Source organism: Callorhinus ursinus, unplaced genomic scaffold (assembly GCF_003265705.2).
Source record: "Callorhinus ursinus isolate GAN/ISIS: 27379988/994484 unplaced genomic scaffold, GSC_fseal_2.0 scaffold9, whole genome shotgun sequence".
Classification (NCBI taxonomy): domain Eukaryota; kingdom Metazoa; phylum Chordata; class Mammalia; order Carnivora; family Otariidae; genus Callorhinus; species Callorhinus ursinus.
Window position 1 is genome coordinate 31,469,780 of NW_027397071.1, and position 13,461 is coordinate 31,483,240.

Consider the following 13,461-nt stretch of genomic DNA (forward strand, 5'->3'; position numbering starts at 1 on the left):
TCAGCACTCACCACTTCTATGCAATTTTGTATTAGAAGTTCTAGCCAGTGCAATGAGGTAAGAAAAAAGGCATATACACTGATAATCTTTATTTGCAGATGACTTGACTATATGTAGAAAATTCTAAGGAATCTACAAAGAAACTACCAGAACTAATAAATGAGTTTATTAACATCATAGGATGTGAGATTAATATACAAAAATCAATAACATTTTAATATACTAGGAACAAACAACCCAAACATAAAAAAGAAACCACTCCATTCACAACAGTATTAATAGAAATAAAATATTTAAAAATCAATTTTAACAAGACTTCTTCACTAAAAAATAGGAAACACTGCATAGAAATTAAAGAACATCTACAAAATGGAGAAATATTTCATCTTCATGGATTACAACACTCAATATTGTTAAAATAGCAATTCTTTACAAATTAATCTACAGATTCAGTACAATCTCTATGAAAATCCCAGCAGACTTTTTTTTAAGAAACGATAGCTGATGCTAAAAATTGGATTAAGAAAATGCAGTAAAAATTGGATAGCCATATGAAGGCGGTGGAAAAAAGGACTTCACTCCATACCTCACATCATATACGAAAACAACTAAAAAAATCGATTTCTAGATGAAAGCAGAGAATAAAAATCTTCATTGTCTTGGGTTAGACAATGATTTGATTTGGCACCAAAAGTACAATCTATAAAGGAAAAAAATGATAAATTGTACTTCATTAAAATCACAAACTTTTACTCTTCAAAGACATCATTTAAGAAAATAAGCCATAGACTGAGAGAAAATATTTGCAAATAATGTATTTGGTAAAGTACTTGTGTTCAGAATATATAAAGAACTTTTAAGACTTGATGATAAGAAGGCAAAAATCCTCAATTTTGAAGGTGGGCAAAATATTTGAAAATATGTTTCTCCAAAGAAGATACACAAATGGCTTATAAGAACTTATGAAAATATGCTCAACATCATTAATCATTAGGGAAATACAAACTGAAACCATAATGAAATACCAATTCACATATAACAGAATGGTTATAATCAAAAAGACTGATAATATTAAGTATTAAAAAGAATGTGAAGAAACTAACCCTCATACATTGCTGCTGGCAATGTAAAAGGGTAAAGCCACTTAAAACAATTTGGAAGTTTCAAAAGAATAAACAGAAACTTAGCATATGACCCAGCAATTCTACTCCTAGACATCTACTTAAGAGAACTGAAAGCATGTGTCCACTCAGTCTTGTATGCAAATGTTTATAGCAACATTATCCAAATAACCCAAAACTGGAAACAGTCTTAATGTTCATCAATTGCTGAATGGATAAACTAAATGTATTATATCCATACAGCATGCTATAATTCAGCAATAAAATTATTGATCTATAACATGGATAAACATCAAAAACATTATTTTAAGTGCAAGAAGCCAGAAACAATAGATTACATGTTGTATAATTCTATTTATATAAAACATCCAGAAAAGGAAAATCTGTAGTGACAAAAATCTATAGGGACAGAAAATCTGTAAAGATAGAAAATGTCCAGAAAAGGAAATCTGTAGGTCCAGAAAACAGGTCAGGGTTTGTCTGTGGTTGAGGTGAAAGTGGAAACTGATTACCAAAGGATACAAAAGAACTTTCTCAAGTGATGGAAATATTCTAAAAATGAATTGTGGAGATGGCTGCACAATTCTATAAATTTATTAATAAACATTGAACTCTACACTTATAATGACTGAGTTTTATGGTACATAAGTCATACTTCATTTTTTAAAAAGTTGTCAGGGCTCCTGCATGGCTCAGTTAAGTGCCCAACTCTCGATTTCGGTTCAGGTCACAGTCTCAGGGTTGTGATATTGAGCCCCATGTCATATCAGGCTCCACGCTCAGTGGGGAGTCTGCTTAAGATTCTTTCCCTCTTTCTCCGTCTGCCCCTCCCCATGCTCGCAAGGGTGCATGTGTGTACTCTTCCTCTCTCTCTACAAATAAATAAATCTTAAAAAAAAAAAAAGTTGTCAAGTGTTCTTCTATGTAAGTAGAGACAGTTGACTGAAGCAGATCTTTGCTCTAGGAAGAATCACTTCAGTGGACAACTTAATTATGTAAATATAAGGCTGGTAGGCATCCATTAGTCTGGGGGAATGATCTAACAAAAACTCTTTGGAGCTAGTAAAGGCTGTTCCTTCCCAATACCTAATGGTAAACAAAACTAATTAAAGGGAAGGAGGTAAGTAGATCTGTATTAAAAATAAAACGGGGATCCTGAAAGGGAGGGATTATAACTAGACCCCATTTTTTCTAAGGTTCAGAATTACCAGAATTTCTTTCATGAATTTTAGTGATAGTATCTGTGGCCCATGAGGAGGCACACTAAAGCTTTATCAAAGAGGAAAGGAGAATCTGAGTTGGTGATTTAGGGTCCACATTAGAGGCACTATAGGCCAAATTTAAGTGCCTACAGGGGCCATATAGGCAAAACAATAGAAGTAAAGGCCAGAGTAAATCACACAGTATAAATCCCGATTAAAGAGGATATTCATTCAGTGCCCATTTATTCTTAAGTGGGAATAAGAGGCCACTGAAATCAACTTTTCTAATGGTTCAGGGATATGAAAGTCCAGTATTAGCATGAAATCTTTTGTTTTAAAATCATTATTTTATATTTTTATATGAAATAATGGTATCAAATTCAATTATTTAAAAAATACCATGAGGACCAAACAAAACGTACCTGTGAGCTACATTTGAGTTACAGACAACCAGTTTGCTATCCCTGGACAGGATGTTCAAGAGAGGAAGGCTGATTTTGATAGTGGGGGAAGGGCTAAAAGATAACCTTGTCCCACATTCAACCTGGCATGGAAGTCAGGATCATGAAACATGTAAGTATAAATTAAGGAAACTAAGTCCTGTGATATATCCCTTGGATAAGCATAACACTGGAAAGGGTGGTCATCCTCCTATTCAGAATCACTAAGGTCTCCACAAGGATCAGTGTCATCACATCAAGAGGAAGGATACATCAAATTCTTTGGGACCAGTTTTAAACCATGAAACTATGGAGCAGTAGCAAAATCAAATGAAGCTAAAATGAGACCACTAGCTTATATACTAATCAAAATACTCATCTCTTTTTTCATCTATGCTTTGAAAGGAAGATTAGCCTCTCTGTAATGAGTAAACTGTCAAAAGTTTAGCAATATGTGAAGGGGGCTGGAAGGAGACACCAACAAAAGAGCTACTTAGCAGTCCTACTAATATGAACAGATGAGTGCAAGTGATTAATCTAAATATTTAAACGATGAAATGTTATTTGTATCCTAAGTGGGCCATACAAGTTATACAACTAGTCAAAAACTGATTTACTGATTTAAAAGCAGCCATTATTTTAGGACTTTGCAAGTAATAGTCAATCCTTCAGAGAATGTATCACTCCAGTTTCGATTTATTAGCTCTTTTTTGCATGGCATCTTATTTTCAAAGTTCTCTTTCTAGCCTGTTGGCCTTCTTGGTCCTCATAATATGCACGCTGTCTCTGCATAAAAAGGAAACCTCAGACACAAATCTTTGCTATAAGAGCCAGAGACCTGTTTTTCTAATCACATATAGAAAGATTTCACAGAATAGGTACTAAAAGCATGGGCTTTGGAGCCAGACTGCCTTTGTTCAAATTTCTTCCTTTGGATATGTTATCTTGAAGAAATTACTGTCCCTCAATGTGCTTTAGTCTCTTCATCTGTAAGATGTGAATGATAATAATACTTACCCTACTGGGTTTTTTAAAGGATTATATATTCATTTATATATTTATAGTAAATAGTAAATTTACTATTTTTAGTAAAGCCCATTTATAGTAAATAAATGTTTCATGTGATAATGTATATGACAGTATTCCACCCAGGGAATGTGGGAATGAAGGGGTAAGAGTCACTGCTATATTGCACAATCAGAATTACGTGATATACTTTATAATATGACTGAATCTCCAACCCAACTAGATTATAGTCTGTTGATTACCAAGGGACATCTAATGATAATGGTCTATTCAGCAACTAAAACATGTCTCTCAGACCATTTGCTACTAATAATTGATCAATTTTGAAAAGTGGAAAATTCTGATAAACACTAATAATAAAGGAGAAAATAAAGCATATTTGATGTATCAGAAAATTATACGAGGGAATTTAAACATCTTCTCTGAATACTGAAACAAATTTAACTCCAAAAGGATATATTACTTATATACCTGGGGTGCAATTAATTTAATGCAAAAGTCTTAAAGTAGTCATAACAGTTCTCTAAATTTGTCCTATAAAATATAAAAATAATATGTACAATGATTTACCTACAAGGATGTTTATCACAGCATTTTTTTATATAATAGCAAAAGTTAAAAACAATCTAGATGGCCGGTGATCAGTTTAATAAATTGTGGTACATCCTTAAAATATAATACAAAACAGCCATCTTAAAAGATATTGTGGAACAACTCTTTATGATGAGCAAAAATGCAATGAAACACTGTGTACTAAAAGATCCAAATTTAGGGGCTGGTGGAAATTCGTTTATCTATGCAAAAACTAGTGTATAAATACAAAAGATATCTGTATCTATAAGACTATATATACAAAAGATGTTGGCAGTGGTTATCTTTTGGTGGAATTGTGTGATTTTTTACATTTTTCTTTGTTCTTTTCTAAGGTTTGCAAATTTTCTCCAATGAAGATATATTATTTGGTAATCAGATTAAAATATCACTAGGGAAAAAGTGCTTCTCTAACTTTAATGTGCATACGAATCAGCTGGGTAATTCTGTAAAAATGAAAATATGGACTCAGGTTTGATAGCACCTGAGAGTCTTTGTTTTTTTCTTTCTTTCTTTTTTAAATTATTTATTTATTTGTCAGAGAGAGAGAGCAAGAGCAGGGGGAGCAGTAGGGAGAGGGAGAAGCAGACTCCCTGCTGAGCAGGGAGCCCGATGTGGGACTCGATCCAGAACCCTGGGATCATGACCTGAGCCAAAGGCAGACACTTAACTGAGTGAGCCACCCAAGCATCCCGAGAGTCTTCCTTTGTTAACAGACTCCCAGATGATGCTAATGCTGTTGGATTGGGAACATACTTTGAGTAGCAAGACACTACCTAGAATATATACTTAATCTTTTTTCTCTAACCATGTAGTATGGCTATTCTTGCAAAACACAAGCAAATAGAAGCTACTCTTTATGTTATTACACTTGATATACTGCTTGGCATTGCTAAGTAGCCCATGGAAACATTTTCTAATTTTAAATTATTTAATTTTCCAATTAGTTTAAGTTCTGCTGATTATTCAAATTCTTATAAGCAATCATGATAAAAATACACAGATAACACTGAAGAGTTTAGTGCCTCTGGAATGTGGTATTCTCCATGCTCAGGTCAGCATTTTACTGCTTTTGGTTAATGACCATAAGCCTTTGAAATAAATTACGAAGATCATAATAGAACAAATTAGAGAATGCTTGTTAGTGTAAGACCATAGTGATATTTAACAGCAATCTCACAAACAACTCAGTGTTTATTGAGAACTATGCTGGCAATACGAAAAATAAATTGACAAATTTATGCCCTCTAGGAGTTCAAAGTCAAATAGGGGAGATATGTAACTTAAGGACTAATGTAATATAACTTTAAATCTATAAAATAAACCATAACTGAAGTGAACCTAAAATGATAGGAGAACATAGGAAGAGATTATGAACTCTAATGGAATGAAAAACAGGAAAAGAATGCTTTGGTGATTTTGTTAGAGATAATATTTGAGCAGAGCTGAAAGTACAAGCAGATCTCACCACTGGTAGAAGAAAGGAAAAGGAATTCCAGGAAGAAGAAACATCTTAAATGAGCTCTGTTATTGTAAAGGGAATCCAGTGTCTGACTATTCATTTGCCATGGTCATGCAGTAACCAAAAGTCTTAGTTGTAATTACCTGCCCAGCTCAAATAAAAAATCTTTAGTATCCAAATACATTTCCTTGCAGAATAAGCAAGTTAACTTTTCCTTTATTATGTTAGTTAAAATTCTTTAGGCCCTTTTAACAAAGAATGCATATATATTATTTTCCACTTTAAAAAACTGGATTAGCTCCCCACTGTCTTTTAGAATGTAGTTCAAAATTCTGAATATATAATAGATTTCAAAGATCAGATCTACAGACTACCTTTCTAGACAATATCTTACTATATCTTTTAAGTAAATCCTAAATTTTCATATTTTCACATATTTGTGTATGTTATTTATTTTCTTATAATAAAATAACCTTTTCTTCCTTTTCTGAGTCTCAAAATTCAATTCATTCTTTATATTCTTGAAGGTCCCATCTCCCCTTAATAAGTTAATTTCTTCTTACACTAAGCTCCCACAATAAACTTATATTTTTAAGTAACCATTTCACTATACCTTAAATATTATGTTGTTTGTTATGTTTGCTCTTCCTACTCCTGTTTTTGAGGGTAAGAACTAGATCTTACTTTTCCCAGAGACCATTTATAGATTATGATACAGTAAATTCTCAAAAAATTTGCCAAATGACTAAAAATGGATTACTACCAAGAAGCTTATGGAATAGCTGCTGATGGAAAAAGCAGATAAAAGGATAATGTGGATGGTCTTCTAGCATAGATGTTACAATGAAAAAAAAAAGGAAGTTAAAATCAAACAGATTCAGTGGCCTAAGAAAAAAACATGAAAGGGGTACCTGGGTGGCTCAGTTGGTTAAGTGTCTGACTCCTGATTTCGATTCATGACATGATCTCAGGGTCGTGAGATCCAGCCCCACATTGGGTTCCACCCTTAATACGTAGTCTGCTTGAGATTTCTCTCTCTCCCTCTCCCTCTGCCCCTCCCTGGCCCTCTCTAACACAAATAAATAAATCTTAAAGAAAAAAAAAGAAACATGAAAGTGAATTGTTTTAAAGACTGTATGAGCTTTGGAAAGGTAAAACTGACTAGATAAAGGGGTCTGATAACCCACTTTAGCTATCTAATTCTACCTGAAGAAATCCATATACAAAATTGTTTATTTGTTTAATATGGTATTTAAATCTAAAATTCACTCATATGGATTTGTATCTACCAGAAAAATAGCCTGTCAATTCATGGGAAAGGAGAATAAGAAAAGTGTTTGATGGTATTCACCTATTCAGTCCTTAAAATGTTATTAGACATTCATTAAGTGTATAAAGTCCAAGATTTAAAATGTGAAAACTTCAAGTTCAGCACTGTATAATTTGATACATTTATGATCAAAGGAAGATTTAAAAGCTAACCATAATACACTTGCTACAAAGAGAATTCAATGAATGTCAATTCAATGAATGTCAATACTCCTGTTCATTCTGAGTCAGAACAAAAAGCAGAATTCCTCCATGTTTTTCTTTTGAACTTCTTGTACTTACATGTAGATGGAATCAGCTGTTAAATATTTATGTTATCAAACAGGAATTCCTGTTACTTAATTTAATAATAAAAGATGAAACACAGTTAAGGTACCTGGAAACTACTATGTGGCTTTTATTCTGTATTTCTTCCTATATTTACCAGACTAGAGAAGAAACTTGGATTAAAACTTGTTACATTTTATAAATGCTTAAATTGGTAATTAATCTTTACTCAATAGTTCACAAATCTAATTTTTAAAAAATTACATGTATTTTCTGTGCTTAGTTGATTTCTTAAAATAGCACTTTTGGATCAAGCATATTCTGAGTGTTTATTATCAGGAGATAGCACATTCCTTTTTCTTATCAAACAAGTCATGCAAGTAGAATGCTTTAAAGTAGCCTTGAAGAATGTGGTTTTCATAAAAACTTCACGTAGTCAAAATTCCTTCTATAACTCACTCTGTAAATGATAATCTGTGTTTTCATCACAAAAATAAACCTTGAAATTTTGAAATGATAGGATTCCTCTGTTTCTGTTGTATCAGTGTTTTCTCCTCTACAGCAACATATCCCATACTATAGTACAAAAACTAGAGCTTGTATTCATTATACTCATCTTTATGTATATAAAATTATTGTGTCTTTTGATATTTTTGGGATGTGAAAGAGAAAAGAGAGTAGTATACTTGATTAATGAACATTCAGCTACTCTAAGTATTTCTTGTATCATGCCCATTATTTGCAGGGCTCTAGTCCTGCACCTAATTTTACTTGTGTTACAAGTGTACTATTTATTTTATTTTCCTTATCACAATAAAGAAAAATGTTAACAGCATTTTATCAGTCTCTTTTTTCTAAAAGAAATCATGCTCATGATGTTATCTTCAATTTCTAGGTTTTAAAATGTGTTTCAGAAAACATCACAGGCCCCATATATTTTTAAAAATGGGGACAGTATAAGTTCAAACATAACTTTTAATTATTACAGGCCTGTGATATTCATTCATTTGAGATACACTTACTAAACAAATACCCACTATTTGAGGAATAGGTAGTAGTGAAACCGAAACTAATTCAGTACTGTCCTCATTCTTCACTGAATGCTTAATTAAAAGGTCTTCAAAATGCATGAAGAAGATTCCAAAGGGACGTAGGAGAATGCAATTTAACAGCACAGGACAAGTGGAATGAATAACAAACTTCCGTTGTATGGTTAATTTTAGTAATGTAGTATTATTTCCAATATTTAATAGTTCATTAACTTGAAGATGTTTGAGATTCCTCATCTATCAATCTGCTTTACAGTAAGGATTAATTCTAAACAATCAAGCCTTTAAGTAAGAAAAATTTTAACAATATATGTGTTTTTTACTTTCTCCTTAAAACAGCTCGAAGAAGGTAAAAAAATTTTGATGCAGTAAATAAATAATTCAAATAAGCTTCTATAGAACCATGAAGGTACTATAAAACCAAGGAGTAAATTTTATAAACCATTCTTGGTTTGTTTTGTTTTTTAAACTGAGTTTTAAACTGCTATGGAATAGATAAACAGAAAAAGGCAAAACCTAGTGCTATCTGATTATCAAACACAACAAAAAGGGCAAAGGTACCAAGGGTAATTCTATTGTTCCTTTAGTCACAGTGACTAAAATACCTTGGGGAGGGTCCAAGGTGAGATGTGGAATGGAGGCACTGGTATTGTTTATACATGAAATTTATCTTTTAAAGTGCACGTCACCAAAAATGGTTACATGTCACCATTTTAACAAAGCAGCAAGTCCAAACATTTTAACATGCCTGGAAAGAATGTGATGTATGCATAAACAACTTTTTCCTCCTTTACCATAATTATAAATAACATAAAATATAATTATAAAAGCTTCTGATATTCATAATGTTATAAATATAAGATTTCACATACAGTGATTATACTATGCCTTCATATTAGAAATCCTGCTTGTAAAAAAACTGAAGTAACTTTCACACAGGCATTTAAAAATAAAAAATGGTAAACATAATAGAACTTTAATTATAAATTCAAGAGTCTTCTGCCCTTTTAAATTTTAAGGCTTATAAATCCAAAATTTTTTTAAAAAAATAAACAAATTTGTTTCTACAATTTAGGCTTTTCACTTTTATATAAGAACAAAAAATAAAAACAAACAGTAATACACACTAGAAATGATATAAGAATTCTATAGAAAATTTCCTACTGATATGTGACTTAATGGTCACATATAAAACAAAACAATGAACTACACAATTCAGTTCAACTTATAATCAAGTCTTTGTGGAATTTTGCAACTTCATCCTGCAAAATGTCCTTGTGTAAATCATAAAAAGACAAAACATTGTTCTTTATGCTTGATTCTAAAACTCCAATTAGTATTTTAGCTTCTAGTTAAAATGTATCATTAAAAAAAAAAAAACTTACTTGATCTGTCCCATAAAGCAGTATGTTCAGAGAAATGAAGGCTGTCATTTTCCAGAGCAGTTTTCTGATCATGTGCAGTACTTTTAGAATGTCTATGAAATAATCGGCTAGCAAAACCTTCCAATTTCTGAAGAGCAGTTGTACCTGTATACTGGTTACAGGGTAGTTCTTTATAAGCTGCCATTCATGTGCATTTACACTTTACTTAAAGTAACTAAAAATATTTCCAGAAGGAGCTCAACAAGTTCTTACACAGAAGCTAAGAGCTATGCATGTGTCAAACTTCCTGTTTGCAGGGTATTCAAACCACTACTGCTGTTCTGTTTCCTGTTAATATAAAACAGTACATTACTGAGCCTTTCTTAGCAAACCCTTCATCTCAACTAGAGATGAGGATTTTAAAGACTTGCAATATCAGCCTAAAAGGTTTTATGTATTAATGAGAACATTAAAGATAAGATTTTATATATAGATAGACTAAAAAAACTTAAAAAAAAAAAGAAAACTAGTTAAACATGTATTACAACCCTATGCAAACAATTAAGGCCAAACCACTCTCCAAACAGTATGTTAAAAAGGCTGTGTTTTTTTCCAGGAAATCAGCTAATGTACAGATTTTATGAATCCTTATAAGCAGTTAACTTTTCACTGAAAACTTGTATAAAATGGATATTAAAAGCTCTTGCAGAACAACTTTATAACATGTTTTAACTAAGAAAAATCTGAACTAGCACTTAAAAAAAAGAACCGAATTTTGCTAACTCACCGACTTAAGTCTAAAATATACAGAACTACAAAAACGTAGTATGTGAGTACTGCTTATCAAACTTACAATCTGCTGACAAGTGTCTATCAGCAGTACATTTTTAAAACACTCTGCCTACTTGTGCTCTCTATCTCTCTGTCAAATAAATAAATAAATCTTTTAAAAATTCTAAAATATGTAAAAAAGGAACAAAATATAAGATTTAGAGTTATATAAAATCAGCCACAGCAAAACATTTCAACTGAGAAAAAATTTCCTTCTAGTTTACTGAGACGTGTTAATTTCTAAAACTTAACACTAAGCACTACTGCTTCCCTGATCCCTAACTTTAGGTCTGACTTAAAAACAACTGTTTTGATTAAAAGTAAGTAAAATTGCCATTATCCATTTGCAGGAAATAAGTAACCTGTGACATTTAATGATGATTTTGAGTACTTCCCTTTTGACACTAATTAAAGGATGAGAAATCTATATGCTTTTCTCCTTGGGAGAAAGAGGATCTACCTAAAAATATCTTAGTCCAGATTTCCTGCCAACTGCTTGACAAATAGAATAGGAACAATAATAATCAACAGAATAAATTGGAACAATAATATAATCAGTTTAGGACAAAACACACACACAAAATTGACTTATGAGTTTTTCCAAGTAACAGCTCCATTATGTACATTTTGTTTTGTGTAACAAAATTAGTATCAATGTAACCAAACAGGGAACAGTATCTATAATACTAAGCTTTTAAAATTTGTAGCTTTCTGTGTAAACGTGTGTGTATAAGAATAATTTTTTATTGACATCTGACAGTGCTTTACACAAAACAGACACTGAAAAAGTGTCTGCAGTCTTGAAAAAACCTCTACAGAGCATGGAAGGACTATAGGGGCAGAAGTAGATGAAATTCCTTAATTCTGTCTTGCTTTCTTGATATTCTATTCATCCTGAGGCTCACTCCAAGTGTCACCTCTTCACTGAATTTTCCCACATATTTCCTGGAAAATAAATTGCTCTCCTTCTCCACTGATTTAAACTTTTGTGTTATAACTTGCTGTTTATAAATTTATATCTCAAATTACTTGAATTCATAAATGTAATGCATGTATTACATACTCAATAAATATGTCGAAGAAAGCATTCATTTTTAATAGATTAAAGGTCTAAGTAAGATCATCAAATATTTGAAAATGCTTTTAATTATGCAATGTCATTGAACTCTTTTTCATTATATTCATTACTTAATTTTGTTCATTCTTTGGGTTTCATTTTTATAATGTGCAAATGTGGATTTCTAAAATTACTTGTTTTCCCTGCTTCCAGTCATTTTTTTCAATCACTCATCTCTGACACATTAACCTTCCCAAAATATTGCACTCATGGTATTCCTTTACCAAATGCATGAACTAATCCTAACATTTCAGCCCTACCATATTGATTTTTAACATGTTTAGCCAGGCATATTCAACGTTGCTTAAGCTTAGCACATATATTCCAGATTCCTAACTAGAACACTAAGATAAATTTATTTAAAACAATGCATAAGGCTATTACAGCAAAGTAAGTAGAAAAAAAAGGAGGAGGAGGAATTAAGTCTCACTAGATGAGTGAAAACCCTACATTTCAAACCCGGACTTTTTTTTTCCCCCCAATAAAACTGTTCCCATTTGCTACAAAGTCCTTATAGAAAGTAGAATCTTTAGTCTGCAGAGCAATGTTTCTATATATGGTAATGTGACCAGGAAGTTGTTGCTATGGAAGTACTTAGGCAACTTGATTTTTCTTAAAAAGAACTCTACTGGCATCTACTGCTAGAAGGAAACAACTACAGCTTTTACTAAAACTGAATTCTTTCCTTCATAATTGAAATTAATCTTAAGAAGTATATTGCTTGTTATTCATCCTGATGGTATTTACAGAACTTTAATTTGTACTAAGATGTCTAGTCCTGTACTCCAAATTTGGTGTAATAGCATATTTTATACTCTATTAAATAATTTAATTAAATAATGTATGATAATAAAACCAGAGTAATCAACTTTGAGATTATGAAGTCCTTATTATTCATTTTGCATTAATTTTTGAGATTATAACAATTTTCAGAGTTGAATCTCCTGTGATTACCATAAGATACCACAAAATACTGGGTTTTTTTTTCTTATATTTAGTAATAGTAGTGAAACCTTACATTTATTTACCAATGACTTTATAACATACAAAATGGGAGTTTCCACTGGCTCATCAGATCTTTACAAATGAAGTAAGCAGGACAGGTGTTATTATCTCTACTTTAAGATGAGAAAATAGAAAAAAAAAAAAAGATGAGAAAATAAACTTAGAAACATTAAGTGACTTTCCCAAAGTCACTTAAGTCTTTTGGCTCCTAGATCAAAGCTCCTTTGTACTGCACAAGTGATTAACAAAGGAAGTAAAGATTTTTTCAAATGCAGTATTTTTTGAATAAGGATGGGGAGCAGTGGTTTTCAAATAAGGATAGGGACGTGGGGGGCGCCTGGGTGGCTCAGGCGGTTAAGTGTCTGCCTTTGGCTAGTCAGTCATGATCTCAGGGTCCTGGGATCCAGCCCCACATCAGGCTCCCTGCTCAGCAGATAGTCTGCTTCTCCCTCTCACTCTCCCTCTGTGCTCCCTCTCTCTGTCTTTCTCAAATAAACAAATAAAATCTTAAAAAAAAAAAAAAAAGGATGGGGAAGTGGAAATAAAAGAATAGCAGAAGGGTGGAATTAGTTCTTGGAAATACTGTTCAGAGTCTAAGAATCTGCTATTAGAATGTTTCCATTCAGATGGCCAGTCACCTTATAGCCATGTGACTTC

The 13,461-nt window shown here is 32.1% G+C and overlaps 1 protein-coding gene across 2 annotated transcripts in view; it reads right to left on the bottom strand.

The window, feature by feature from the left end:
- PRKACB (protein kinase cAMP-activated catalytic subunit beta) overlaps positions 1–13,461 on the bottom strand; it is a 116,808-nt gene that overhangs the window by 56,067 nt on the left and 47,280 nt on the right. Inside the window, exon 1 of one of the 2 annotated variants that reach the window (XM_025871951.2) lies at positions 9,873–10,153. The exons of the other annotated variant lie outside the window; for it this stretch is intronic. Within the exon in view, the coding sequence (XP_025727736.1) occupies positions 9,873–10,056 (184 nt within the window). The 5' untranslated portion in view covers positions 10,057–10,153. Of the gene's footprint in view, positions 1–9,872; positions 10,154–13,461 lie in introns of those variants that run through there. 2 annotated transcript variants of the gene reach the window in all.